The sequence below is a fragment of the Schistocerca nitens genome, chromosome 1 (genome assembly GCF_023898315.1).
Source record: "Schistocerca nitens isolate TAMUIC-IGC-003100 chromosome 1, iqSchNite1.1, whole genome shotgun sequence".
NCBI lineage: Eukaryota > Metazoa > Arthropoda > Insecta > Orthoptera > Acrididae > Schistocerca > Schistocerca nitens.
Window position 1 is genome coordinate 154,986,383 of NC_064614.1, and position 27,445 is coordinate 155,013,827.

At 39.8% G+C, this 27,445-nt stretch overlaps 1 protein-coding gene across 1 annotated transcript in view; it reads left to right on the top strand.

Moving 5' to 3' along the window:
* The window catches only part of LOC126232687 (Down syndrome cell adhesion molecule-like protein Dscam2), a 408,767-nt gene that overhangs the window by 241,642 nt on the left and 139,680 nt on the right, over positions 1-27,445 (top strand). The window contains exons 16-19 of the mRNA XM_049942816.1: positions 8,253-8,357; positions 8,442-8,580; positions 19,682-19,828; positions 24,548-24,709. Of these exons, the coding sequence (XP_049798773.1) occupies positions 8,253-8,357; positions 8,442-8,580; positions 19,682-19,828; positions 24,548-24,709 (553 nt within the window). The remainder of the gene's footprint in view (positions 1-8,252; positions 8,358-8,441; positions 8,581-19,681; positions 19,829-24,547; positions 24,710-27,445) is intronic.

Genomic DNA, 27,445 nt, shown 5'->3' on the forward strand with positions numbered 1-27,445 from the left:
AAATAGACACTTAACCTTGACGGTCCATAATGAATGCCCCCTCCCTTCATAGGAAACTGTAACCAGAATTCATGTGGGAAATTAGCAAAAAAAAAAGTAATTTGTTGTTGAAATTAATAATGATATTGTGCTTATATTGGAGCAAGTGTGTGTAATATGGCATTTGTATTTAGCTCTTATCAGTGTCATATTACACATACAATGTTGACTATTAACTACTCTGATCACCCCACCATCTTTAGACTGTCTTCTCTTTTATAGTTCTGTCATCTGTGCCTGGTTGTGTGTTATGTCAGTGACATAATGGTGTTCACTACAGATAGGCACATCTTGTTTTAGTAATTTTTATTTGTGCTCTATTGTTTGGTTCTTCGTTATTAGCTAAAAGATGGCAGTATCTAAAATATGTACATAGAACACACATGTGCCATACATTAAAGTTTAACTTATATTGTTGTAGATAGGATATGGAAGGAAGCCTTCACATACCCAAAGTCTTAACTGGAGAAAACATGGTCAGTGGATAATCCAGGCAGTAATCAACACCAAAGCTGGTGACCTGTATTAAACAGCAGGCTGTACTCCACCAGTCGAACCTTTGGGTAAGTGGTGACTGCATTCCATATTCTACACAATTTTGGCACATGTTTGTTCTCTGCTAGATTCACGTTCAGTTTCTGGTGATACTATTATTATCTAAGCAAGAAGATTGCATGGGTTTCTTATTATTGACATTGTGTCCTAAATACAAGTAATCTTGCCTATTTTATTTTTGCAGGTCACTTGATAATGGGAATTAGCCAAAACAGGCAGGCTGTGTAAAATATTAAATAAAAAAATATCTTGTTGCAGCTAGTTTTGGAGTTTTAATTATCATTATATCTTATGACATATACTATTCTGCAGTCCCAATGGAATGTAAAAAATATAATGTTTTATTACGCTAATTTCAACTGAAATGAATGGTGCACTTATATTCATTGATATAATACTGTAATAATATTTTCCATTTGCTGCAGAGACTGTTTACTAAATGCTTCTGCAATATAGCCATGACTACATATTCTGTTTTTGCAGATATATTCCATAATGCAAGACCATTAACATTAAAGAGCAACTCGTAGCGATGACAGGATGCTGGCCATGTTGTAGAATATTATGTATGCAATATCATTTATGTGTACAGTAACGTTCATAGCAATATTAAATAAGACCCATGCAACAATCACAGACAGATTGTTGTGGACATGTGTACACTACTTTGAAGTAATTGCAAACATATTTTACACATTTCTTTGGAATAGCTGTATGACAACATCGAAATTTTTTATAGGATGTTAGTAATGGATTACTTCATTGTTATCCATGTAGATAATGGAAGTAATGACTTTACCAAGACATACTGAGTCATTTTACAAGAAGATCAGGTCACCAGTATTTTCAGTACAAATGCATTTCTTAACCAGCTAGTAGAGAACCCAGACCTTATTGTCATTATTTCAGCATGGATTTTCCATTATTATACTTTTGTAAAAGGATCTTAAGAAGAGCATGTTGTGACAGTGGTTGGGCTTGGGTATAGTATTAATAGGGACTGAAGCTACAGTGTTTAGAGTAAGCAAAGTAAGTGTCATATGGCATGGCTGGCAGGCAGACCCTGAGGAGTAAATTCAGGTACCTAACTCGAAAGGTTTTTCATTCTTCATACACAATGACACCCTTCCTTCATAAAATGTGAGGATTGTATGTTAAGTTTTCTATTGAGTGTAGGTGACTATAATGGATGTGCATGTATAGCATGCTGTCAAGTTTGTGTTGTATGATGATGAAAGAAGGGTGAGGATGAAACTCAGTGCCAGAATACATAGTCTACTCTTCTCCAATAACCCCAAGTGGTTATTAGGCTTAACAGTCTCATCTGATAGGCAGAGCACCATTAACAATATCTCATGGGCTCATTGTACAGGATGCTGTGGAGACATCTGGAGTTTAACCCAGGATTTTGGCATAAAGTTTGATGACTAGAAGCTTTACACCTCTATGTCTCCTTCCCATGACAGCCAAGTATTGCGGGAAAATATTTCGTCTGCTTCAAAGTCAAGCATCATAGCACAGGTACATGTTAGGGGCACAGTCACATAGATAGATAGTATTTAGAATGACCTAGCACAAATAACTTCAGTAATAAACCACACAAATGTTAAATTTGTTTTTGGTTTTAGGCATTATAGTCAAACTGACAAATTTGAAGAAAATGTCATTGAAACTTTGACACTCTGTCAGATTTGATTATTTCAGTGATAAAAATTTGCTGGAAAAGTAATACTTAGTTAAAAGTTTAATTTTGGAAAAATATCAGCTGTAGAACTATTAGCATATCCATGCGTGCTGTAATTACGTGTTGGTGACAATAGCATCAGTCCATGAACACCAAAGCTAAGTACTGTAGTAAATCGCAGTCCATATTTTGTGTAAAGTGTATTTACTAACTTTTCATCAATTTAAAGCATAGAAAATTATTAACAGGATTACTGTATGTTACTTCACGTTCTGTCGCTTTATATTTGTGTTGCAAATACAACTTAACCTAATTACAGACTCTACTGGTAGAGACAGTTAAGTCACCTAAGTGGGAACATTATCTATCACAGAAAAATATTACACACCTAATGTTTAGTAACTAAGTAATGTTTTCTTCTGTAAAATAGCTACCATAAGTCACTCATATTTTTATTAAATAAAACAGCAAAAAATTGCATGATCATAATTTCTTGTTGATTACTTAGCATTAAATAATCTGTCTAGGCTAAATAAGTTTCTTCACACTGGAAAAGTGTGAAAACTGTTGCATATTGTTAAGAAAAGATGAACAATTTGATGACTGTGTCTTGTTTTTTGTAGTATGCTGTGAAGGAATCTGACTGGATGGAAATTGGCACTGTAGTAGTTGTGCTAGTCACTCCATGATTATGGAATACAAGCAGCTAATCATAAAACTCAAAGATGATCTAGCAGTAGCATATATAGAAGTAAAACAGTTGAGAGGTGTAGGTAGTAACAGTAAAATTAAGACTAGGTTAGTTGATTTGACTATGGGCAAGCCTGAAACATCAGCTGAATGGTTCAAATGAAGCTGCAGTTCTGCTAGCTTTGGTCTAGAGATCTCCAATACCTTCACTGATCTGTAGACTGAGACCAAAATTGTGTAGACAATGTAAAGAGTCAGGAACACTGATAAAAGAGGGAAAAAAGTGAAAGTTGGAACTAACAGTAATGAGAAGGTTAAAAAGACCAAGAACGTTCTTTTGCTAAGAAGTAATTGTGGGAGAAGAATGTCTGACATTCGGGAGGACGACGGTTTAATCCCGCGTCCGGCCATCCTGATTTAGGTTTTCCGTGATTTCCCTAAATCGCTCTAGGCAAATGCCGGGATGGTTCCTTTGAAAGGGCACGGCCGACTTCCTTCCCCATCCTTCCCTAATCCGATGAGACCGATGCCCTCGCTGTTTGGTCTCTTCCCCCAACCCCCAGAATGTCTGAACTAAAACAGAACTCTCATGTAGTGAATACCAAGTAATTGGGATTTTATGCCAAATGCATGGCTTGGCTATTTCACCTGTTTTTAAGCTATCTGTGGAAATATATTGCTAAAGATCTTGTCGTGATTATTGGAAATAGCAGGAGAGTTTGAGCAATAAACTCAGCAAGGCAATGAAGGATGACATCACACACATTGCTGGCAAAGTTCCTCATATAAAATTTTTAAATTACATTTAATGTAAAGGCAGTGATACAACAACTTGACTATGTAAATGGGGAGCTTCAGGATTTGCTCAGTAGGCTGGCATGATATCACATGGGTATGATTAATGTATCACTCTTGACATGCTTGCAGTACACACAACATAGTTTACATTTGAATGTTACTTGCATGACTAATTTGCAAAAGACTTTTGTGTAAACAACAGACTGCTGTTGATCCAATCCCTATGATTTCCAATATTTTCGTCTGGTCTTTTTTTCCTCCTCTCTCTCTCTCTCTCTCTCTCTCTTTTTGAGGAAATTAATATACAGAGAGTGGTGATGATCAGTGGAGTAACAAAAAATGGAAGCATGAACAGCGTGAGCAGTAAATATCAAAATAAATTTGGATTATTGCCTTGAAACAAAAGAAACTTATAAAAAACTAAGCTTCTCATATCACTACAAGACACTTGAATATGAAACATTATTTCTGCAAAAGTGCTATGCATAACAGAACATTATTTGAAAGTCACAGAAATCAAACAGCTGCACCTAGAGGGACATGTATTCATAGTCACATTATTGTAGACAAAATATAAGGAAAGGCAAGTGGCTGTATATACAACAATGTGAAAAATTGGAGCTTTAGTCCTAAATCAGTAGCTTACTGCAGCAAAGAAATCTTAGTCCTTTAAATCACTAATAGACTTGGAAACATACGTGATTGTGTTTCTAGACTGCTAAACATTGAACTTTTGCCCAAAGGCTTTTTCAGAAATGAAAACACACACATACACATATTCACACAAGCAAGGTCACCTCAAGCATACATGACTGCTGTCTCCAGCCATAATGCAATGGTGTCACATATGCAGCAATCCAGGGTGGGGTGGGGAATGAGGAAGAATAGCAGAGTACGGGTTGGGAGAGAGAAATCAACACTATCTGACAGACCATGCAGGGACCAGATGGTCACAGGACAATGCTGCCAGGTGCAGTGTAGAGAGGCTGTGGGGGAGGGAGGGAGAGTGGGTGGGAATGGTAAAGGAGAGAAGCAGACAAGGAGAAAAGACTGGCGAGTGCCTTGGCATCCTCACCCCTTTACCTCCTGTATCTCTACTCGTCACTGTTCATACCACTTCACTATTCACTAAAATCCCTCATACCCATGATCTTGGAACTGTTGAACCCTACCTTTCCCAATGTCCTTCAGACTCCATACCCACTACCCATTCCTTATCCACCTTACTATTTTTCTAACCAAAAACTACTTTCCCATTGAAGGGAGGGTATAAAAACAAATCCACAGCACAGCTATGGGCACCTGCATGGCACCCTGCTATAGCAACCTGTCTATGGGCCATCTAGAGGAAACCTTTCTAGCCTCCCTACACCCTGAACCCCTGGTCTGGTTCAGGTTCATTGATGACATCTTCATAATCTGGACTCAGGGCCAAAACACCCTAGCCTCATTCCTTCACAATCTGCACACCTTTTCTCCCAAACACTTCACCTGGTCTTCCTCAACCAAGCATGTCACCTTCCTTGATGTTGATGTCCTCCTCTTCGATGGCTCCATCAACAACTCTGTCTATACCTGTATTTTAGCAGCTGCCACACCTTCCACACCAAAAGCAGCTTCAATACAACCTGGCCAGCCAGGGACAGCATATTTTCAGTGACAAGAACTACTTCAAACTTAGTTCACAAACAGATTTCCTGTGCCATATCGTCACACACTCCCAACCGTCCCACCACCCCCAAGAAACACCTACAAAGGAGCAACCCCTTCATCACCAAATACCATCCCAGAATGGAACTTAACCATATTCTTCATCAGAACTTTGATTATCAATCATCATGGTCTGAATTAGGGACATCTTACCAAGATACTTTCCACCCCTCCTATGGTGGTGTTTTGTTGCCCACCCAACCTCCACAACATCCTATTCCATCCCTTTGCCACTCCCAATGCCAAGACCTTGACACAGGGATTGTATTCCAGTCTGTCACAGGCTTACCATGTCTTGTCAGACTCCTTGCTGCCTGTGAAAGCAGCCATGTCATATACCAGCTCTGCTTCAGTCAATGCACAGCTTTTTATATTGGTATGAATACCAACCAGCTGTCCACCAGGATGAATGGACACCACCCAACTGGAGAGTGGACCTAACTGTGGCACAACATGCAGTTGAACATAACATCTTGAGAGATAGCAGTCATGTTTGCATGAGGTGCACTTGCTTGTATGAATATGTGTATATTTTCCTGTCTCAAGAAGACTTTGACTGAAAGCTCAATGTATGTTATGCTTGTCTGCAACTCACCATCTCGAAGTTTACAGTGAGTAGCAGTCTACACTTTCCATAATACTGTTGATATTTCATCCTTGACTTTCCATTGTTAGATAGTGGTTCTAACAGTCTATAAGCCCTCATCAGGGAATTTTTTAAACTCCATGAGACAATTAAATGGAGTACTATTAAGATATAGTACAAAAATATCAGAAGCCATTGTGTGTAGTGATTTTGAAATTGATTTAGTATCTTATAGTACTGATCAAAGGCACCTACAGTTAATGATTTCCAGCTTTGCTTTGATACCTACAGTAACATTCCAAACAAGAAAAGTGGTGAAGCTAGAGTGATTGATAGGTTATTTCTTAATGCAACTGTCTTTCATGAAGTAGCTGTGAACCTGATAATTAGTGATTTGTCTAACTGTCATAGGCAAATAGCAGTAATAAATTGTTCACATCAGTTAGGTTCAGAGAAAGGGAAGAAGTTTACTAAGGACAAATATCAGATGAGAAATCTAATTCTTCTCTAAAAATGTTCTTACGATAACATGAATCCAGTATTTCCTTACAACAGATGAGGGACAATTGTTAAGGGTTTCTCTCCTAAGAGTCAACAGGTGCATTTTATCTTGTGTTGAAGCAGATATTTGCAATTTGGTTCTCGCAGGTGAGTTAGAGTCAGTCCAAACAAATGTTGCTCATCTTGTCTTTCACACAATGCCCAGCATCGTTGGAAAATGTTGCTTTGTTTCCCATTACAAATGAAATAATTTTTAAAGTGGAATTTTACATGCTTATTTGACAGAGTGGTCCCATATTAGTCTAGTGCAATATTCTTTTTACCAGTTTGTATTAACAAGGACAGTAAAGCATGAAGAATAATGAATACTCCAGCAGCGACAGTACCGCGGGCCCCTGTTGACTGCTACTGTCATACAGAAATGTGGTGCTCAGTCGCTGCTAGAGTCGTGATTATTCCTCATGTTTTACCATTCTTGTTAATACACACAAGTAAAATGAATATCACACAAGACTAATCTGATAGTGTTCTTTGAAATGAGCACGTAAAAGTCTGATTTAAAAATAATTTTGTTTGAAATGGGAAACAAACCAACACATTCTGTCGACACTGGGTGTTGCATGAAACATGTGATGAACATCATTTGTTTGGGCTGACACCAGCTACATGTTGCAAAAACAAAATTGAAAATATCTGCTGAAACACAAGAGAAATTGTGCCTGATGACTCTAAGGAGAGATATCTGGTACATGGGATCAAAGTATCAGGTGCACAGAAGAGTATGAGTTGCATTGAATGCAGAAGACTCATTTCAAAATTATTTATGTGCTACAATATACACATGCACTTCATAGTATGCAGGATGCCCAGGAGGAACGGTCAATTTTTAAGGGTACAGGAGGAATCATCATCTGAAGCAAAAAAGTCTAGTAACCATTGGCTCTAAAATGCATATCTCACAACTATTATGGTGTGCATTTCAGAGCTCATGTTTGCTGTGCAGGTTTTTCTTATTTGTCCACACTACCCCCTCCAAAGGTATGGAAAGCAAAGAGCTTGTGGTAAAAGAGATTTGTCTCACAATATTGAAAATGAAGATGTCCTCACAGCTATTAAAGCAAGCATTTAGAGTCCACTTTTATTAGGTTTTTTTGCTTCAAATGATTGTTCATGTCATATTCCTGAATATTGACCATTCCTCATAGGACATCCTTATTTGTATGTATATCACAGTTCATTTGAAACAGCCTTATTATTTCCATTAATAACATCACAAAACACATTTTGTGGTGTGTCTGTGTAAGCATTGATCCAACATATGTAAGTATGGTACAGTTGAATTAATAAGCAAAACAAGCTTTGTCATTTTTATGTAAAAATGGAAATACCATGTACACCAATCGACTCTGTGAAAAATTGCATTGCCTTGATAAGATAGAAAAATTGTTTGTACTCTGTAATGAAGATGGTCATCATAGATCAAAATTAATTACCTGGAATAAAACATTGTGGTCCATAAATTGAATAAATTTATAGAGAAGTCATTCCTGGATCAGTGTGGGGTGACTACGTTGCAACATGTTTGTTCAACTATCTTAGAGCTTCTTTTCAGTAGATGAGCAATTTCAAAAAGAATTAGGAGGAGTAGTTTTTGAATGGAAAATTTAATTCTAATTTGGCTTTCCACAGCCTCCTATACCAGATTCTTGGAATGGAGACATCTTGGGCTACATTGTCCACTGGAACATTCATGGTTCTCCTGTACTTGTGAATAATACTACAAACAAACATATTGTAAGTAATATATGACAGTCTCTTCATACAACAAGAATTAATATTTTACATTTTTCTCATATTTTCTTTGGAAACTTTTCGCAGGTCAGAGGTTCAGCAAGTACAGAGTTACGCCTGAAACGTTTGAAGAAGTTCACCCGGTATAACATATATGTGCAGGCTTTCAATGCTGTAGGATCAGGACCTAAATCTGCACCTGTTGCTGTCACAACTCCTGAAGGAGGTAATTAGTTTGCATTAAGTTTCCAAACCATTTGTTTAGAACAGTCTTATATCTATCATGCTGTAGTGTACACTCAAAGTGAACAAATTAATGTATCATGTAAAAAAAAAAAAAAAAAAAAAAGTTTGGCAAACACAAAGTGCTGACATTCTGTAGCTGTGAGTGTGTGTGTATGTGTGCTATGAGGAAAATGGATGTTTATAATCTAAGAGAATGCATTTATTTCTGGTTTATGTGTCTATCCACTGATAAACACCTCCTTAACCCATTCCACTCTTTGTTTCCCATCCAGCGTTTTTCATTATTTTATTAAACCCACCATCAAATATAAACCAAGAAGAAGTAAATCTATTGCTTTCTGAACCATGAGTTCCTTCATTTCATTGAAGATGGGAAGGTAGAGGAATATAACTTAATCAATGACATATTATTTCATCCAGGTCAAGCAAGACACAGCAGGAAATAATGGGTGGAAAATGCAGACAGAGACATTGTCATGCAGGCATACTGCTGGTCTCTTGTCAGTAGGACATCACACTGCCTTAGAACTGCATATGCATACCAGTATACTTAGAAGAGAACTTGAGAGTTGCAGACAGAAGCTTCATTTCTACATTGATAATGTTAAAGAGAATGTCCATGCTAGAAATAAAATTTCATTTGCTGGTGACACCTGCATTTTGGCTTTGCAAAGCTTCATTTCTACATTGATAATGTTAAAGAGAATGTCCATGCTAGAAATAAAATTTCGTTTGCTGGTGACACCTGCATTTTGGCTTTGCAGCTATCAAATGCTACCTCCCCCAAAACCATCAGCCTCCAAACTCACTATATCATTTCTCATACAACTTACTAACTTTATCGTAACACAAAAATGCTTTCACTCTGAAGAAAAAGTATACAACCAAATTCACGGCACAGCCACGGGCACCCACATGGCATTATCCAATGCCAACCTCTTTTTGGGTCATCTAGAGGAAACCTTCCAGTCCTCACAAAACCCCAAATTCCTGATATGGTTCAGATTCATGGTGATAGCTTCATCACCTTGACTCTGGGCCAGAAACCCTATCCTCATTCCTTCATAAACTCAGCACCATTTCTTTCATCTGCTTCACCTGGTCCTCCTCAACCCAGTGTGCCACCTTCCTGGATGTTGACGTCCTCCTCTCTGATGGCTCCATCACATTAAATCCACCAACCACCAGTAGCACCTACATTTTGACAGCTGTCATCCCTTCCACAATAAAAAATCACTCCCATACAGCCTGGCCTGCCGGGAATGGTATATTTGCAGTGACAAGAACTCTTTATCCCAGTATGCTGAATGTCTCATGAAGGCCTTCACAGAGAGGCACTATCCCCAGACCTAGTCTGCAAACAGATATCCTCACACACCTCCAATCCTCCGATCACCCCAAAGAACCAGCTACAAATGAGTGTCCCATTTACTACCCGTTACCACTCTGGACTGGAAGAACTGAACCACATCCTTCATCAGGACTTTGGTTATCTCTCACCAGCCCTGAAATGAGTGGCATTGTACCCAGATCCTTACCACATCTCCTAAAGGAATGTTCCATCACCCAAACAACCTCCACAACATCCATGTTAATCCCTATGCCACTCCCACTCCCAAACCCTTGCCAAGGGGATCATATCCTTGTGGTAGACTGAGGTGCAAGACCTGCCCAGTCCACCCAAATGGTACTCCCTACACCAGCACTGTTGCAAGTGCGAGTTATGGATTCTAATGCAAAGAGTACTATGTCAGCAGATGCAGCTTCAGTCACATACACAGATAACACGATCCGTAACGCAGTGGGTGTGGTGGTCAGGGGCTTGCTCCCAAACAGAGTAGCATGAGCTTTAGATGTAGGAGGAAGGCCACTGCTGTACCCTGGCTGTTTTCTGGTGGTACTTGCCCTGTGCATCGCCAGTGTGAGTGAAAGCTGTGTCACAGGCAAAACACCTGTCTTGCATGCAAATGGTGCAGTTACTAGCTGCACTGGTGTCTCAGAGACCTTCTACCATCACAGCAGTGGCCAGTAAAAGTCTGGCATTCCTGAAGTGGTTAATCCTGGCTGGGAACTGGACAGATATGGAGTTGGATGTCACTGCAAGGGGACAACCTGGCATGGACGCATGCATGAGGAAACGTCTAGTATTGTCTTCTGAGGAGACCTCTGAAAAGAAGCCTGCTGCCTCTAAAAGTAAGACACCTAAGGTTCACACAGAGAAGAAATCCTGTGCTTTGGGTACAAAGGCCACCACAGGTGACCTCCCCACCAAGGATGGTTTCCAAGTGCCAAACAGGAAGCACACTGCCAGGGCAACTATGCTCACACAGGCACAGACATTACAGACTTCAAACGGATACGTTGCATTCACTGACATGCCAACGTCATCAATGCACAACTGAGTAGACCAAAGACAGCCGCACCTCCTCCCATTGTTATACAATGGTCAAGAAATTTTAAGAACTTTCAACAGCTCTTAAATAGTGAGGTCCAGTCTAAGTCTTCTGTCGCGATTAAAACAGCAGGCTGCAACACTTTCAAGATCATAGTAAAATCACATGAAGATTATGATGCAGTTATGGGTGTGGCTAAGACCCACGGTTTGCCATATTATACCCAGTCATCTGAATTGCTCAAGCTGCTCAAGGCAGTCTTCAGCAAGCTACCTTTTTAAAAGGAACCAGTTCACCTCAAAGAGAAGCTGGAAGAATTAGGTTTCAGTGTCCGAGCGGTTTCCCAGATGAAAATGCCATACACCAATAAACAGACCCCACTGTTTATGGTTATCCTGATAAATAACATAGAAAACAGGAAAGTATTCCAGCTGAAAATCATCATGAATGTCAATGGGAATTCAAGTCGAAAAATTTCACAGTTAGAGACAGAGGGCATAATGTTTTTGGTGCCGAGGCCTAAATCATGTAGCTAGGTTCTGCACTATGCCACCCAAATGTTTAAAATGTGTTGGGCCAGAGGAAACGCCCCACTGCTCAGTATTGCAACTTCACCCAAAAGCATGTTGCTAGCTACTGCAGGTGTGACACCTTCCAAAAGGCAGACGCTAAGCAGCATGTCTATAACAACCCGGCCAGACGTGCTACTCCTGGCCTTAGTTTTAGTAATGTCTTGAGGGAAAAGTGAACCACCCCCCTCCCTCCCCCCACACTGTACCAGCACAGCTTCATGTGGAAAAGTGTGGAAGTGGTCATTGCTCAGGCCCCGACGTAATCACACTGGCCAGCGGGCTGAAACAATTGCCGCAGACTCCTTCCCAAAGGAAGTTGTTAGCGGGTGCAGAATAGGGAATGCCCAGCTGCCTCTACTGCTACTGAAGTCACCAATGGGCATGGACCAAATACAAAATGCCTGACTGCACAACGTTCACGAGAATGGACCAGAGAGGAACACCCATGAAACATTAATGCCTCAGCAAATGAGGACAGTGGCACAAACTATGATGACTTAAGAGATGGGCTCTGCTCTCATTAAAACATTCAAAGAGTTCTCCAGACTCTTCTCACCATTCTTGGGATGTCAGTGCAGATGGCCCTCGTGGCCAATAATCAACCGGCACACAGTTGCACTATGCCTAATACAGTTTATGGTTTAACTGTATGCACATGGTATGCATGCAGCGTATGTTCCTAGGTATGAGAGTTCTGACAGTTCCTTCATGATGGGGCACTTGACATCTGCCTTGTCCAGGAAACCTTCTTAAAACCTGGTGTCCTTGCACGGGTGGCAAATTTGATTTGTCACTCCACTGATAGGCCTACAGCGAGAGGTGGCACTGCCATATACGTTAAGACCTTTTACAGCTCCTCAATGTGCAACAACTGAGGCCACTGCTGTTGCAATAGAGACACTATCAGGTCTGATTACATTCATCTCAATTCATCGGCCACCTGGAAAGCCACTAAAACTCAGAGATGTTGAAGCATTACTGTCTCTCCACAGTAAACTCTTTATTGTGGGGGACTTCAATGCACAATACTCTGAGTGGCATTCAGTGTAACAAGTAACAATGGTTTCCGTCTACTGCATGTAGTTTGGCAGCACAATGCGGTAGTTTTAAAACCATATGACCCGATGCACTACCCAAAAAATGCATGTGGCTGCCCTGACATGTTTGACATCGGATGGTGAGGGGAGTCGGACACCTCACCACTACCATAAGTTGAGGGGTTCTGTCATTGGACCATCTACTGGTCATTTTTGACATAGATACTGATTGCATGAAGCCACTGAAATGATGTCAACAGCTAGGGAGGGTAAATTGGGAACAGTTTAGAGAGGAGCCACAAGACTCTCTTGCTGCCTTCCCAGAACCTGATATCATCGACGCAGACGAGACACTGCAGCAGCTTACGGTGGACACTCTCCAGGCTGTAGACACTGACACACCCATGGGTACAAAAAGGCCTCCTGAGATATTGCAGGCCATTTCTGAAAAGAAACAGGCTTTTCTGTGAATGGCAAATTACACGCCATCCTGCCACCAAATGCCACCTAAACTGGCTGCACCATGAGATAAAGGTGTCCTTGGAAAACCACAAAAATCAAAACTGGGCAGCCAAAATAGCCATGATTCGATTTGAAGATGGCTCTGCCTGGTGAATAACCAAGCAGTTCTTAAGAAAAGGGCACCATCTTCCTCCTCTACAAATCAGCAGAGACGTTGTCTTCAAGCCTGACGCCAAGCCTAATGTCTTGGCTGACAGCTTTGCAGATTACTTCACACTGATAGAGGATAACATAGATGAAGAGCACATACAAACTGTGCAACAACGGCTGCCCACTTTCCTCACAGAAGATGCAGGCAACTGTATAAAGCCCATCACAGAGGAAGAAGTAGACATTCAACTTTGCTCCATAAATACCAGGAAGGCCTGCAGCTGTGACCAGGTGGAAGCTCTTATGCTGAAACATCTGCCATCTGATGCCCTGTGGTCTGTCACAAATGTCTTCAACTGTGTTTTGTGGACTGGGCGACTACACCTTTGCATGGAAACACGTGGAGATGGTTGCCACTCACAAACAAGACACAGACACAAGGCCTCCACAAAACTATCGGCCGATAAGTCAGCTCCCTGTTCTATCCAAAGTCTTCAAAATAATCTATATTAAATGGCTCTTGGAGCACGTGGACAGGGAGGGGCTGATTCCCGCAGAGCAGTTCGGTTTTTGGCACGACCATAACATGCAACACCAACTACTGCTTGTTGTTGAGGATGCGATGGGAGCTCTGGAGTGTCGAGAGTACTCAGGGGCGGTGTTTCTTGACGTCTCCAAGGCCTTTGACTACATGTGGCATGAGGGCCTCCTCCACAAGCTTTTTATACTGGGGGTTCTGACACCACATGTCAGACTCATCACATCATATCTGTGTGACCGGACATTTCACATTCATGCCGAAGGCGGCATCTCAACAAATAGAGCTATATGAGCAGTGCCACAGGGGTCAGTTCTCGGCCCCCCTGCTGTGCTCTCTGTATACATCCAATGTGCCGCACACCAACAGAGTATCACTCACACTATATGCAGATGACACCACATACTATGCATGTTCCCTAATAATTGACCTCGTTCGTCGACGCTTACAGGAGGCAGTCAACACCGTGGGGCCCTGAACAACGAAATGCCAGATGAAATTTAATGCCACTAAAATCCAGGCCATCATAATAGAGCAATAGACGTAGACTACCTATGGACCTTCAGCCATTGCAAATCATTGGAGTCCGCACCCCCGGTCTCGCATGGCTAAATATCTAGGGGTAACCCTCGATAGGCACCTTACTTGGAAACCACATGTCCGTGAGGTCTGGGGGAAAGTTAATGGTCGTTTGAAGGTGCTATATCCCCTATTCAACACACAATCAACACATACTCCACACTGTGAAATTACGCTGTATCTCGCACTGATCCCACCAGTGCTAGAATATCTATCTGCAGTGTGGGGGAAGGCAGACGATACACACATACATCAGCTCCAAGTGGTGCAAGGGAGAGCTCTGCAACTCACCTTGCAACTACCGTGAAACTACCTGACTAGGGCTTTGGATGAGGAAACAGGGATCTCCACAATAAGGGATTGCATAAAACAGACTGCCCGACGGTTCTATGAAGCGTTGCAGCAGTCTGATATTAAGCTCATTTCAAGTCTAGGAAACCAGCAGCACTGGCGACAGACCACCTGATGGCCCAACTTGCTTCAGCAGTGAGACAGGTGGTAACACAAACGTGTCAATGCTCCAGATGCAAAGAGGAAACACACAAATGTTAGGGAAATAAAACACACATGGAGGAACCACACTAATAGTTGGAGAAACTTAGCCAGCACAAACACAGACAGAAAGGCTGTCCTTTAAGAAAAGAACAAATGGTGTCCTGTTGCAGGTTTATCCTACCCCATCAGAGCCATGCCATCTGTGCTAGCAACCATGTCATATACCAACCCAGGCCATATGGATTATTCCCCTCACCACCAGCTTCTCTGAGCTACGCAAATGTGAGTTACCTTTCAACACATCCTCCACTCCCGTAATCGTCCTGGTCTGAATCTCCAGTAACACAGTGTCCATGCACCCTCCACCCAACAGTTTCCCCTTCCTCCATCCTTTCACACCTTCCCAATTCATGTCTCCGCATCACTTTCAGCAATTGCTGCTTCCTACTGGCTCCAACAATCATGCTTCACATGCCTAACCCGCATACCTGCCACCCTTCCCTCCCACATTCCTAGCTGGCAAACTGGCTGTCTCCCTCTGAGCCACTAGCAGCTCACCCCTAATCCTCTCTGTGCCTCCCACCTCCATCTCCCTCTACCCATCCCACCCAACACTCTCTCCCTCCCTCCCCCACAACCTAGTCCATCTGCCAAAATGCAGCATCGCCACTGTTAGTCCAGCCAGCAACATGTAGGAGCGTAGGTGTGTGTGAGTGTGTGTGTGTGAGTCTTTTTGTGTGTGGTCATCAACAACTCTGTGCTTCTGCTTCTTTTTGGTGAGCAGTCTCCTTTAACCAAAAAGTACTAACAAATACAGCAGTGTGCAGACTCCAGAAACAATGTTTATTTTTGCATCATCTTCTACTTATCCTGTCTGAATACAGTGTCGTATTAGCTAACATTAATAAGGAAATAAATCATTGAAGAGCACCTAAGCTTGGAATACATTGTTAGTAGCATATAACACCCTCTGATGCTGACGGTGATGGCACCAGTTCCACAAGACACTATTCATCATTACATCATCCCAGAGGTATCCAATAGAATTTAGATGTGATGAACTGAGAAACCAAGATAAGACACATGTGTATGGGATGTTTGCCAAAGCACTCTGATCCCAGTTGTGAGCAATGGAATACTGTATTACCTCCATGGATAAACTGGACCCCTGTGAAGTGGTGTAGATGAACAAATTGGTGCATACAGCCTGTTCTCATGACTCCATATAATTTGCTTGAGAGTTCATGTTAAATGTATCCAGCTTTCCCTTTCACATAATATAAATAATAATATGAGGATCACCATCCCAAACTGTATTGTTTTGGCAAAAGAATGCATTGCTTCAGTCATTCATATTACCATGTTTCTTATATCACAATTTTTTCCATGGTTCCTGTCCATTCTCTGGTGTTACTATGGCACTTTCCTTTGTACTCTGTTATTTGAAATTATCAATGTACTCAACCTGAGTTTCATAGTGATATTATATTTTAGGATAGTATGGAACTCGCACAGCCTTGCCCATCAGTACACTGAGAATTGATCTTTAGAAATTTACCCCTTTTTGAACCAGTGAAACACCGGGGAACAGGTGGGGGTTCTAGTAGTACAAATGCTGTTGACCATTTCAGTTGACCTTGGATAAAACAAATTCATCAGAATCTCTTAGCTCACACAATACTCATAATACCATGGTATGAGAAAGCTGCAGGACATGAAAGAGTTCCAAGATATACTACCCTCATGTGCATGCCAAAGTCTTGTCAACAGTCAGATCAAGGTCTAGTGTTTTGTGCGACTTATCATATCAGACATCAGAAAAAAGGAGAATTTAAAAATGATCAAACTTTATCTTTGATTTCTAAGGGCAGAACACTTCTTTTCTTTGAAATACTTGCAAAATATTGCATACAGTAATCAGGACAACCACAGCTGTGAATATACATCTTGGAAATTAGAAAACTGCTTCTGCTGAATGAAAATCGTTTTTATTGGACTCACAACTGGTTTCATGGCATTAAAACCACATCTCTCAGTGAACAGAAATCTTAGGTTATAAGATGATGAACACTGGAGATATATGGAAAATCCAACATTCATTGTCAAAGAACACTAAACTGCTAATGGGGCAGTATGTCAAAACTGAAAGTTGCAACATAGTAATCCAGTTTCTATTTAATTGGTAACACCAAAAGTTATAAGCTGATGGTGTAGAGGGTGTATCTGTCAACTGCTTTGAAAGATAATTAGTGGAAACCAGCGATAGGTCCAGTGCTGGATTTCGACTGTAGAAAAATCAATACCATTATTCAGGAACTTGATCTTATGAGGCACAGAGGACACTACCTCAAACAGTCTAATATTAAAGGCATGAAAATAGGTTAGCTGATTATTTTCATGCCTTAAGTTTTAAACCATTTGAGGTGGTGTGCTCTGAACCTTGAGAGATCAAGTTCCAGAAGAGTGGAATTGGTTTTTCTGCAATTGAAATTCAGTATTGGACCTATCACTGGTTTCCACTATTTATCTTTTGAAATAATTGACAGTTACACCATCAGGTTATAACTTTTGATCTTACCAATTAATCGGGGATTGGATCGTTATGTTGTAGCTTTTCTTTTCAACATACCACCTCCTTCATGGTTTATTTTCATGTCTAAATTGTTGATGAATGTTGGGTAATCAATACATCCCAATGTTGATCATTATGACCTAAGACATATGTTCACCTAAAGATGTGGTTGTAATGCCACAAAACTGGTTGAGAGTCCAATAAAATGAATTTTCATGCACCTGAAGTAGTTTTATAATTTCCACGGTTCTTTGACATGAATTACACTTTTACACTGCTAATAAGGCTAATCAGTCAAAAGTACTAACTGATGGGTTCTCACACCCTTCATTTTTCTCTCTACACAACTTCTCTTTTATTTCTTCTCATCGCCTGTTTTATATTTCATGTAAGTAGTGTACAATAATTTCTTAAATTACAAAATGGGTGTGTAAAATAAGTGTTGACTTTATTGTGAGTCAGATAGCTACTTCAGAGTGGGAATGTAGCTGAACTGTCAGCCTAAATAAAAGTACAATTGTCCAAAAAACTACCTCTACATTCATTCAGTTTCATATTCACAACATTTTAATACTGTTTGTTATGATAAGTGTTGTGTTATGGATAAGTCCTATTGTGGCAATGCATTCAGTGGTTAAACAGAATTTTGCTGATGATTTGCAGTGTTAGTTGATACTTTGAAAGATGTGTTCACTGACATGTTTCTTTCTTTATGCAGGATTGCATGAAACAATGAATTACAGATACACTACTGGCCATTAAAATTGCTACACCAAGAAGAAATGCAGATGATAAACAGGTATTCATTGGACAAATATATTATACTAGAACTGACATGTGATTACATCACACAATTTGGGTGCATAGATCAGTACCCAGAACAACCACCTCTGGCCGCAATAACGGCCTTGATACGCCTGGGCATTGAGTCAACCATAGCTTGGATGGCGTGTACAGGTACAGCTACCCATGCAGCTTCAACATGATACCACAGTTCATCAAGAGTAGTGACTGGCGTATTGTGATGAGCCAGTAGCTTGGCCACCATTCACCAGACATTTTCAATTGGTGATAGATCTGGAGAATGTGCTGGCCAGGGCAGCAGTCAAACATTTTCTGTATCCAGAAAGGCCCGTACAGGACCTGCAACATGCAGTCGTGCATTATCTCGCTGAAATGTGGGGTTTCGCAGGGATCGAATGAAGGGTAGAGCCACAGGTCGTAACACATCCGAAATGTAATGTCCACTGTTCAAAGTGCCGTCAATGCGAACAAGACCTGACTGAGACGTGTAACCAATGGCATCCCATACCATCGTGCTGGGTGATACGCCAGTATGGCGATGACAAATACACACTTACGATGTGCATTCACCACGATGTTGCCAAACATGGATGCGACCATCATGATGCTGTAAACAGAACCTGGATTCATCTGAAAAATTGACGTTTTGCCATTTGTGCACCCAGGTTCGTCATTGAGTACACCATCACAGGCGCTCCTGTCTGTGATGCACCGTCAAGGGTAACCGCAACCGTGGTCTCCGAGCTGATAGTCCATGCTGCTGCAAATATTGTTGAGCTGTTCGTGCAGATGGTTGTTGTCTTGCAAACATCCCCATCTGTTGACTCAGGGATCGAGACGTGGCTGCGCGATCCGTTACAGCCATGCGGATAAGATGCCTGTCATCTCAACTGCTAGTGATACAAGGCCATTGGGATACATCATGGCATTCCATATTACACCCCTGAACCCACTGATTCCATATTCTGATAACAGTCATTGGATCTCAACCAACGCGAGCAGCAATGTCACGATACAATAAACCGCAATCGCGATAGGCTACACTCCAACCTTTATCAAAGTCGGAAACGTGATGGTACGCATTTCTCCTCCTTACAGGAGGCATCACAACAATGTTTCACCAGGCAACGCTGGTCAACTGCTGTTTTTGTATGAGAAATTGGTTGGAAACTTTCCTCAAGTCAGCACGTTGTAGGTGTCGCCACCAGCGCCAACCTTGTGTGAATGCTCTGAAAAGCTAATCATTTGCATATCACAGCATCTTCTTCCTTTGGGTTAAATTTCGTGTCTGTAGCACGTCATCTTCATGGTGTAGCAATTTTAATGGCCAGTAGCGTTTTTAATAAAAATTTTACAAATCTTGTCAGGCTCATCACACATAGGAAACTGATTCTTGTGTTTTTATTTGACACATTTTCCATGGTTATGCATTCTCTGGTGTTTGTGACATTAGAAACTGACACCTTAATATTTTTCCAGTTCCTGAGGCTCCACCTCTGAATGTAACATGTTCTGCATTGTCATCACAAAGTATGAAAGTGAGCTGGGGTCCACCACCTGCTGGATTCCATGGGGGTATTATTCGAGGCTATAAGGTTGTCTATAAGCCTGTCATTTCAGACTCAAGTAAGTATTTGTAGTTCACTGTCCTGTATTTATTTATCAGCTGTATAAATAATTGCTAATAAAAGCTATCATATAAAAGTGCTGCTGAATAACTGATGAGTGTGTACAAGCTTCAATGTGTTTGTAGAGGAGAGTAAATAAATAATATGATAATTATAGGAGAAGGTGAAATATGTTATGTATTGCAGCTCTGTTTTTGAGAGTCATTTACTCTGTAGAGACCAATTTAAAATATTATAAATGATAGGAACTGGATGAATATTGCTTTGTTCTAACTGAATTCCTCAGCCAGTTTTTTAGGCAAGTAGCCTCTACCCAGAAGCATTCAGACACAAACTACACAGTATCTTATGAGGAATCATACAAAATTTCACCCACTTGTTAGCAGCTACTTTTCCTGAACAATACACCTTGGCCTTCACAGACTAAAACAACATACCACACACAAACGATGAGCAACATCCCCTAACCTGACAAGAGAGATTCAGAACTTCAAAAATGGGAAGACCCCAGATTTTGATGAAAACTGCATAAATATGATAAAGACAGCTTGGACACTAGGCTTGCATTGGTTGTTCAGAGTACTGACAGTCATCTAAAATATTAGCAAAAGACTGAACAAAAGTAGCCATTATCCACTACCCAAAAGATGAAATGAGAAAATTTGAGTGGCTTCACTCTGTTGTCACTTGCCTTGAAGCCATTACAATAATAATAATAATAATAATAATAAAGCAGGTTAAGGAAGTAATGGGGAAAAGTCATATCCAAAAACAGAACAGGAAATACAAGGACATAAAAGGCCTCACAATTATATGTCCAGATGTAAATTTACTGTGAAATAATAAAATACAAAGTAAAAAGTTCTTAATTGCCATTACTGTTTCTAATAGTCATGAAATACATCATGGCAACAAACAGACCTGATCTTTTTGAGGAAGTAAATCTAGAAGAAGGTATTAGCGACCATAATGTCATTGTAGCTTCTGTCAGTGGAAGTTGAAAAAGAGAGAGAGAGAGAGAGAGAGAGAGAGAGAGAGAGAGAAGGTAGAGTTTTCTTGTTTGGAAAAGCAAATAGAAGTGTCATTAATGAATATCTTCATAGTCAGCTGCAAGCCTTCACCGCAGGACACAAAGATATTGAGCATCTTTAGTCGGAATTTTACAGTATTGTCCATCACGTGCTATAGATATATGTACCTAGCAAAAATGTAGGGGAGGGAAAGGGAAAGGATCCGCCATGGTTCAACAAACATATTAGGAACTTGCTTAGAAAACAGAGAATTTTTCACATTGTTTTAAACATAGTCATTGCCCCACTGACAAACAGAAATTATGCGAAATGAAAGCAGCTGTCAAAAGGTCAATGAGAGATTCTTTTAATGAATTCGAAAGCAATATTTTATCTGCAGATTCTAAAAATAACCCCAAAAAATTTTGGTCATACGTAAAATCTATGAATGCTACAAATAATTCAATACATTCTCTTGCTGACAGTACAGGTAATGTAACAGATGATGATAAACAGAAAGCTGAAATTCTAAACATAGCTTTCAAGAACCCGTTTACAGTAGAGGACTGCAGCACCATTGTCCCTTTCAATTATCGAACAAACGCAAGGATGGCTGATATAGTGTTTAGTGTATCTGGGATTGTAAAACAGTTAAGATACTTAGATGCCAGGAAGGCATCTGGCCCAGACGGTATCCCATAAGATTTTATGTTTACTATGTTACATATACAGTGCCATTCTTATCCATCATCTATGAGAGCTCACTGGAACAGCAGATAGTTCCTTGGGAATGGAAGAAGGCCCAGGTCATAGCAATGTATAAAAGGGGTCGGAAATCAGATCCACATAATTAATGGCCAATTTCACTGACATCAGTTTGTTGTAGAACCATGGAACATATTTTGTGTTCAGACATAATGACCTTTTTTAGACTCTGAGAAGCTCATCTGCAGAAATCAGCATGGTTTTAGGAAACAGCGTTCATGCGAGACAGCTGGTGCTCTTTATGCATGATATGCAACAGGCTCCAGATACCGGCTCCCGGGTTGATGCCATATTCCTCGACTTTCGAAAGGCGTTCAACTCATTTCCACACTGTTGCTTGTTCCAAAAAGTCCATGCTTATGGCCTATCCAATCACATATGTGGTTGGCTAGAAAGTTTTCTAACAGACGGAGAGCAGTATGTTGTCCTGAACAGGGAGACTTCAACAGAAACAAGTGTAACATCAGATGTGCCCCAGGGCAGCATAACAGATCTGCTGCTTTTTAGGATTTACATAAATGATCTGGTTGATGGTATTGACAGCTGCATTAGACAGTTTGCCGATGATGCTGTAGTCTACAGGAAAGTAGTATCACATGAAAGTTGTGAACAATTCAGTGAGGATTTGCAGAAAATAAATGTGTGGTGTAATGACTAGCAGTTATTTGTCAATATTAGTAAGTGTAACCTACTGTGTATAACAAAGCAAAAATTCCCACTAATGTACAAGTACAAAATAAATGCCCACTCTTCGGAAGTGGTAACATCTGTCAAGTATCTGGGTGTGATTATTCAAAATGATCTCAAATGGACCGATATCAGATTACACAAGTAATGGGTAAGGTGAACTCTAGATTGCAGTTTATGGTAGAATCCTGAAGCTGTGCAGTCCTTCAACAAAGGAAATTGCTTGCAATATTTTAGTTCGTCCAGTCTTAGAGTATTGTTTGTCTGTATGGGAACCTTACCAGTCAGGTCTGATTCAAGAGATTGAGAAGGTCCAAAGAAGAGCAGCAAGATTCGTGATTGGTACATTTAGCCATTGCGAGAGCATTACAAATCTCATAGAAAGTTTGAAGTTGGACACACTTGCAGATAGATGACACACTACATGGAAGAAGCTGCTCATTAAATTCCAAAATCCAATCTTTACCAAGGATGTAGAGTGTATATTATTATCACCAACTTTCTTATCACTCACTGATCACCATTTAAAGGCCATTCAAAGATAATGGAAATTAGAACTTGTACTGACGTGTTCAGATAGTCGTTTTTCCCTCGCACAATCCGTGAGTGGAACAGAGGGGGAGAAATGTGACTTTGACGTAATAGTGCCCTTCGCCACACACTGCTTGGTGGCTAGCAGAGTATATATGTAGTATGTAGATTAAATCCATTTAAGAAAATTGTAATGAACCTAATTACCTGTCATCTGCAGACAGTGTTGTAATGTGGGGAAATCTGTAACAGAAAAGCAAAAGAAATTCAATTCTATACTACAAACTTCTTCCATAAATGAACACCTCATTTCATGCTTAGAATTACCTAAAGCCTATTCATACTATAAGAATAATTAACACAATAAAATAAACCCCAGGCTTAAAATACAAGATGAATGTTAAATTACTTACTTTCAGTAGATTTTCTACTAATTAAGATGCATATATACAAATGTTTTAAGCATTTACAGACTTTAACACTTTCTCTTTGCAGATCATATTGTCAGTTTAATTTCAGTGCCAGGAATCTCCTAGTATTATGAAGCTTATAATTGTACTGATGTACTTTGTCATTGATCCCACCTTCATGAAGATAGATTTTCAAGATATAATCTCCAGATCATAATGCATAAATGAAATGATTAAACTGAATCAAATAATCTCCACAAGCAATGCACTAATAATATTGTGTTGGTCTTACGGTTTATTATCTGAAGTATGTTAATAGAATGGTCACTCCAAAAGAATAGTACTACATTAAAAAAAAAAAAAACAGCATTTGTTTTACAACTTTGCTATTTATGGAGGTCATAGAAATAATGTTCCCACTTGTACTTAACTCCAGATCAACCAGTTTCCACAAGTCACACTGTCAAGCACACTATCAAGATGGCTGCTGCACTTGATGTTTGAAGCAACATACTGTTATAGAGTTCCTGTGTTGTGTGAACAAGACAGTGACAAACATTCAGAAGGTACTGAAGAAGTTTTATGGGATGATGCTGTTGATCATGGTCAGTTAGTTGTTGGGAAAGCAAGTTTTCTGCTGACAGTGGGCACTCAAATACTCAGGATCTCCTGTATAGCAGCAGACCAAACACGGTACAAGCTCCTGATAATGTGTAGCGTATTTACAATCTGATTTTGGCATACAAACCTGTAACAGTGAATTAACTGTCAATATGAGTGCAAGTAGGAGAAGTGAATGTGTGCAGAGACTTGAGACAGTTGAAGCTGGAAAACGTTTGCACCAGATAGGTTACTGAGAATGTTAAAGGATTACAAAGTTTTGGTGAATAAAATTGAAGAACCATATCTACAATTCTCACCTGCTTCCATGTGACTGCCACCTCTTTGGTGAGGGAATCCCTTTGTAGAACGATATTTGAAGCTGATGCTCGCCTTGTGAAAGATGCTAAACAGTGTCTCAAACATGCCTGCCTTGAAATCCACCATGTAAGTATACTGGTCTTGTTCCACAGTGGTGTAAGGCAATTGAAAGGAGCAGAGATTATGTGAAATAATGACATTTTGTCTCCCAAAAATGTATTAATGTGTGTAAAAATATCAAAGGTGTGGAAAATAAATTGGGTGTAAAGAATGTGAATGCCTTTTGGAGTGACTCTCACGTGTTTGTAGAGTTACATTGCCTTAAACAATATAGAATTTGAATAAATTTTCTTTATAAAAGATAACATTTTTATAGTGTTTTCTTACTTTCAGATGTACATTTGTCCAGGAGTGAAGTGAAAAGAACACCTAGCCTAGAAACGTACCTTCATGGTCTGCTGAAATACACCAATTATTCTGTTAGATTATCAGCTTACACAGATGTTGGAGAAGGAGCCTCAAGCAACTCCGTTTTTTGCAATACTGAACAAGATGGTAAACTGCCAGTGTATACCATTTTCATTATATTATGTTAAAACTACATCTACATCGACTTGGTTACTCTGCAGTTCATACTTAAGTGTTTGACAGAGGGTTAAGTGAGCCACTTTCAGACAATTTCTTATACTTTCAAACATGAATAGCAGAGCGGAAAAATGAAGAGTAAAATCTTTCGCTGTCTGCTCCACTTTCTCTTATTTTAGGATGAAGTCATTTCTGCCTGTGTGGGTGGGAGTCAACAAAATATTTGCATTCAGTTTGTGATTATGATTTCATTAAAAGATTTAAAGATTTCCATTCCAACTTGCACATCATATCCATGACACTGTCTCCTATTTTGTAACAACACAAAACGACCTGTCTCGTTTTGGACTTTTATCTACCTCCTCCATCAGACTTATCTGATAAGATTCTCATACCAAGTTGCAGTACTCCAGAAGAGGATTGACAAATGCTGTGCTGGCATCTCATAGATTAGTGCATCCTGTAAGTATACTCCCAATAAATGCAGTTCTTGGTTCAAAAAGTATTTTCTGTATGATGGTTCCAGTTTAAGTTGTTCTGATGACTTTCCTATACAGTAAACAACAGCACGTCCACTAACAGTCAAAGAGGGCCACTCAGATTGTCTCCTAAATTGTTTATATTGATAAAGAATAGAAAAGGACTGTTGTAACACTTTGCTGGGGAACCCCAGAAGTCACTTCAGTTTCATTAGATGACTTCCCATCAATTAGTGCAAACTCAAACTGTGACATTTCTGGCTGGAAATCATGAATGTAGTTGCACAACTTAGATGATACTTCATAGGCACACAGTTTGATTGAAAGCCACTTGTGAGGAACAATATCCAAAGGTGTCTGGAAATGTAGAATAATGGAATCAACTTCAGATCTTCTATTGATAGCACTCAGAGAATAAAGAGCCAGTTGTGTTTCACAGGAATATTACTTTCTTAACCTGTGCTCGTTACATTTAAGTGACAATGATATGGATCTATAATTCAGTGGATTACTTCTGTTACCCCTCTTGTGTGTTCGTGTGACCTCTGCAGCTTTCCTACCTTTGAGTATGGATGTTTTGTGGAGGTGGCAGTTGTATATGACTGCTAAAAATGGAGAAATTTCATCAACATACTTTGAAAGGACTCTAATTGTTATACAATATGGGCCAAAGGATTTACCTGTATTAAGTGATTTAACTTGCATCACTAAACCAAAGATATCAATTTTCAAATTATTCATGTTGGTAGTTTTCCTTGATTTGAAATCTGGAATATTTACTGCATCTCCTTTACGATAGGATTCTGGCAAACCATGTTTAGTAACTCCACGTTAGTGGTGCTGTTGGTGGAACATTTACCATTGGTGTCATACAGTGAAGGTATTGATTGTGTCTTGCCATTGGTATACTTCACATACAGTCAGAATCTCTCTGGATTTTCTGCCAGACTTTGGGCAGAGTTTTGCTGTGATAATTCTTAAAAGCTTCTCATATTGAAGTCAGTGCTAAGTTTTAAGCATTTGTAAACTATCCCTGATTTTGAAAATGCTGTGCTCTTTTAAATCTGCCAAAAGCAGATCACATTACCAATTAGTGGTCTAAAAAATTTTACAGGTGGCCACACAAATAATTGACACCTCAACAGTTCAAACACAACTGCATGACACTAGCTCACTGCTGACTCATATGGAATATTACACAATGTCTACCAACTGCAGACAGACTCAATTACATATTAAATGATGGAATTCCAGATGGAATACTGTATTTACCCAATTATAAGATGAGTTTTTTTCCCAAATTCATCATTCAAAAAATATGGCATCATCTTATATTCAAGATTAAACTATTGTTGCTGAGGTCAACATTTTTACATTGTTTAATAGATTAATTTAGAGCTCGTCTTGCACTTATAGATGAGGCTTTGGCTGTTAAGGTTTCATACAAATTTATTTTGAACAATCCTAAAGGGTAGGACAGTACTTGTGCTTGAATGGACTCAAGATCTCCCTACACATCGAAGCACTCAAAACAGTATTGATCTTGCTCAAAAAATTACCTGACACTGACTCACAGCACTAGTGAAAGGGATGTGTGAGAGACTATGAACTAGTCACTACAAGAATCTGATGCCCTGCTTAAAAATTGACAGCTTTTTGAGACAGAGGAGGAAATAAAGTTAAATTAAACTTTTGTTGTGTTTAAACAGGTCTGCTATAAAATACCATACACATACATTTATTTTTTAAGTAAAGGTGAAAATCTTGTCCTTCAAAAACCGTTACTTGGTTCTGAACCCAAGTTAGTTGTAAATGAGAAATTCAAACACTGTAGACGCATTAGAATATCAGTGAAAATGTTACCAACTTTTTAATCGGGTTTAGAACACAATGGTGACATTCAGATTAAATGTGAAGGAAAGTTAACCCAGAATTAAATGTTAAACAAACAAAATAAATCACATTAAGCAGACTGTAATGATTGTTGTGAGAGTAAATTACAGAAAAAAGAACCATTGAGGGTATAATACAAACAGACATCACTAGATCGCGGGACAAGCAGAAGTTTAAGAATTGGGCTGACAGTGATTGCGATCTCTTATTTATGTATTAGTTGCTATTGTGCTTATAACCTGCACCCTAAAAGATATTGCTGACCATGTTTCACTGTTGTTCAAGCACAGCAATATGGAAAGTTGGAGGGGGAACAGTACCCAGCGTGTCTGAG